At 44.4% G+C, this 2,059-nt stretch overlaps 1 protein-coding gene across 1 annotated transcript in view; it reads right to left on the bottom strand.

Moving 5' to 3' along the window:
- The window catches only part of grin2aa (glutamate receptor, ionotropic, N-methyl D-aspartate 2A, a), a gene marked incomplete at its 5' end in the record, with an annotated part of 213,140 nt that overhangs the window by 9,053 nt on the left and 202,028 nt on the right, over positions 1-2,059 (bottom strand). The window contains 2 exon segments of the mRNA XM_080775827.1: positions 338-393; positions 396-557. Coding sequence (XP_080631953.1) covers positions 338-393; positions 396-557 — 218 coding nt within the window.

Genomic DNA, 2,059 nt, shown 5'->3' with positions numbered 1-2,059 from the left:
TGTCACACACACACACGCACAAGCACACACAACACACACACACACACACACACACACACACACACACACACACACACACACACACACACACACACCATAGAAGACATACAACGCACAGAGAAATCCAATCCAATCCTCAGTCAAGTTCTCAAACCTGCATCCTGGACCCACCAAATTGTACACACACACACACACACACACACACACACACACGGTTTGAAGTGCGTGACAAGGGCATCCATTACCTTCATCTAATGGCATTTGACCGCATACTGGTGCAATAGCATGTCTGAAAACACACGTGCACAGCCACAGCCACACACACACACACACACACACACACACACACACACACACACACACACAGTCACGCCCACTGGCCGCCTGTGTTCCTACCCTGTTTTGAGGCTGACGAGAGCGTCTATGACTCCGGTCTGGTGGTACTTGGTGGCGTACTGGTGCATGGTGGGGAAGTTGTTGCGGATGTTCCTCTCCGTGGAGCCGTTTGGGACGGTGCCAAAACGGAACGGAGGGGAGTACGCGTACGGGTTCTGGAACTGCAGGAAGAGAAGAAGAATAATGGAAATGAGGAAAGATGGAGGAAAACACAGGAGAAGAGAGAGATAGAGAGAGAGAGAGAGAGAGAGAGAGAGAGAGAAAGAGAGAGTGTTAGGGAAACTTCTGCACTGTTTGCGTTTGCGTGTGTGTGTGTGTGTGTGTGTGTGTGTGTGTGTGTGTGTGTGTGTGTGTGTGTGTGTGTGTGTGTGTGTGTGTGTGTGTGTGCGCGTGCGTGCGTGTGAAAGAAAATTGTAAGAAAATCCAATAGCATCCTATAGAATTCTAATGGAACTTTTGAAAATCCTATAGTTATCCAATAGGATTTTCGAAATGATAGGATCCTATTGTACATTTTACAAGGATCCTTGTAGGAATGTCATAATCCTATTGGAGCATTTTCCAATAGAATCCTAAAGAATTCCATAAATAGGATTCTAATAGGATTTTTGTGTGTGTGTGTGTGTGTGTGTGTGTGTGTGTGTGTGTGTGTGTGTGTGTGTGTGTGTGTGTGCGTGCGTGCGTGCGTGCGTGCGTGCGCGTGCGTGTGTGTGTGTGTGTGTGTGTGTGCGTGTGTGTGTGTGTGTGTGTGTGTGTAAGAGAGAGTGTGTGAGAGAGACAAAAACCTTTGCCAAACAGATTGGCAAACAATTCTCAGGCATTTATTTCAACCTACTTAACATCCCAGATGGGCAGCGCCACCAGATAGATTTAAGCTGTCAGAACACACTTTGAGCTCTGCTGGTGCATCATGGTGGCATAGAGCTCTATAGAGCTCACCTTGTGTTCTGTCAATCAATCTGACTCATTGTGTAAGTAGGCTAAAACAAATCACAAGAACGCATTTGCTAATATATTTGGCCTGTTTATAGTCAAGGGTGGGAAAACATTTATAGAGGGCATCACTTGGGGAATGTTTATAGGGCCATGTGCACAATTTAGAGACTGACCAAACAAATAAACCAAAGCTTTGGCTAAATATACCAGAATGTAAATATAAATTAATACTAGATTATGCTGCCATAGCACCGTTTTGCTAACATCAAATAATACTAATCATTATTATTATTATTATAGTTGTAGTATTTCAAATATAAACTATCTCCCAAATACTGTATCTGTAATTTCCAGCCGTCATCAAAATAAAACCTAAAAGAGTTTAGACTTAGTCTCATCCTGTCAGTCAGTCAGTCAGTCAGTCAGTCAGTCAGTCAGTCAGTCAGTCTCAAAAACAAAACTAATGCCTCATGGCCCATAAACATAAACGATGCACACTGTGTTTTAGGTTGGTTGACTCTCACCCAATAAATAGGCTCAGAAAATAGTTATGATGACTGACCTGACAAAGTTGGCTGTGGAATGCAAACATGCACATAGGCACGGACACGCGCACAAGCACACACACCCGCACACACACACACACACACACACACACACCTGCGCACGCACATATACACAAACACACACATACGTACGTACGTACTGTACGCACGCACACACAGAT

Source organism: Protomyctophum bolini (genome assembly GCF_963924005.1).
Source record: "Protomyctophum bolini genome assembly, chromosome: 11".
NCBI lineage: Eukaryota > Metazoa > Chordata > Actinopteri > Myctophiformes > Myctophidae > Protomyctophum > Protomyctophum bolini.
This window is presented reverse-complemented; position numbering and strand designations above follow the sequence as displayed.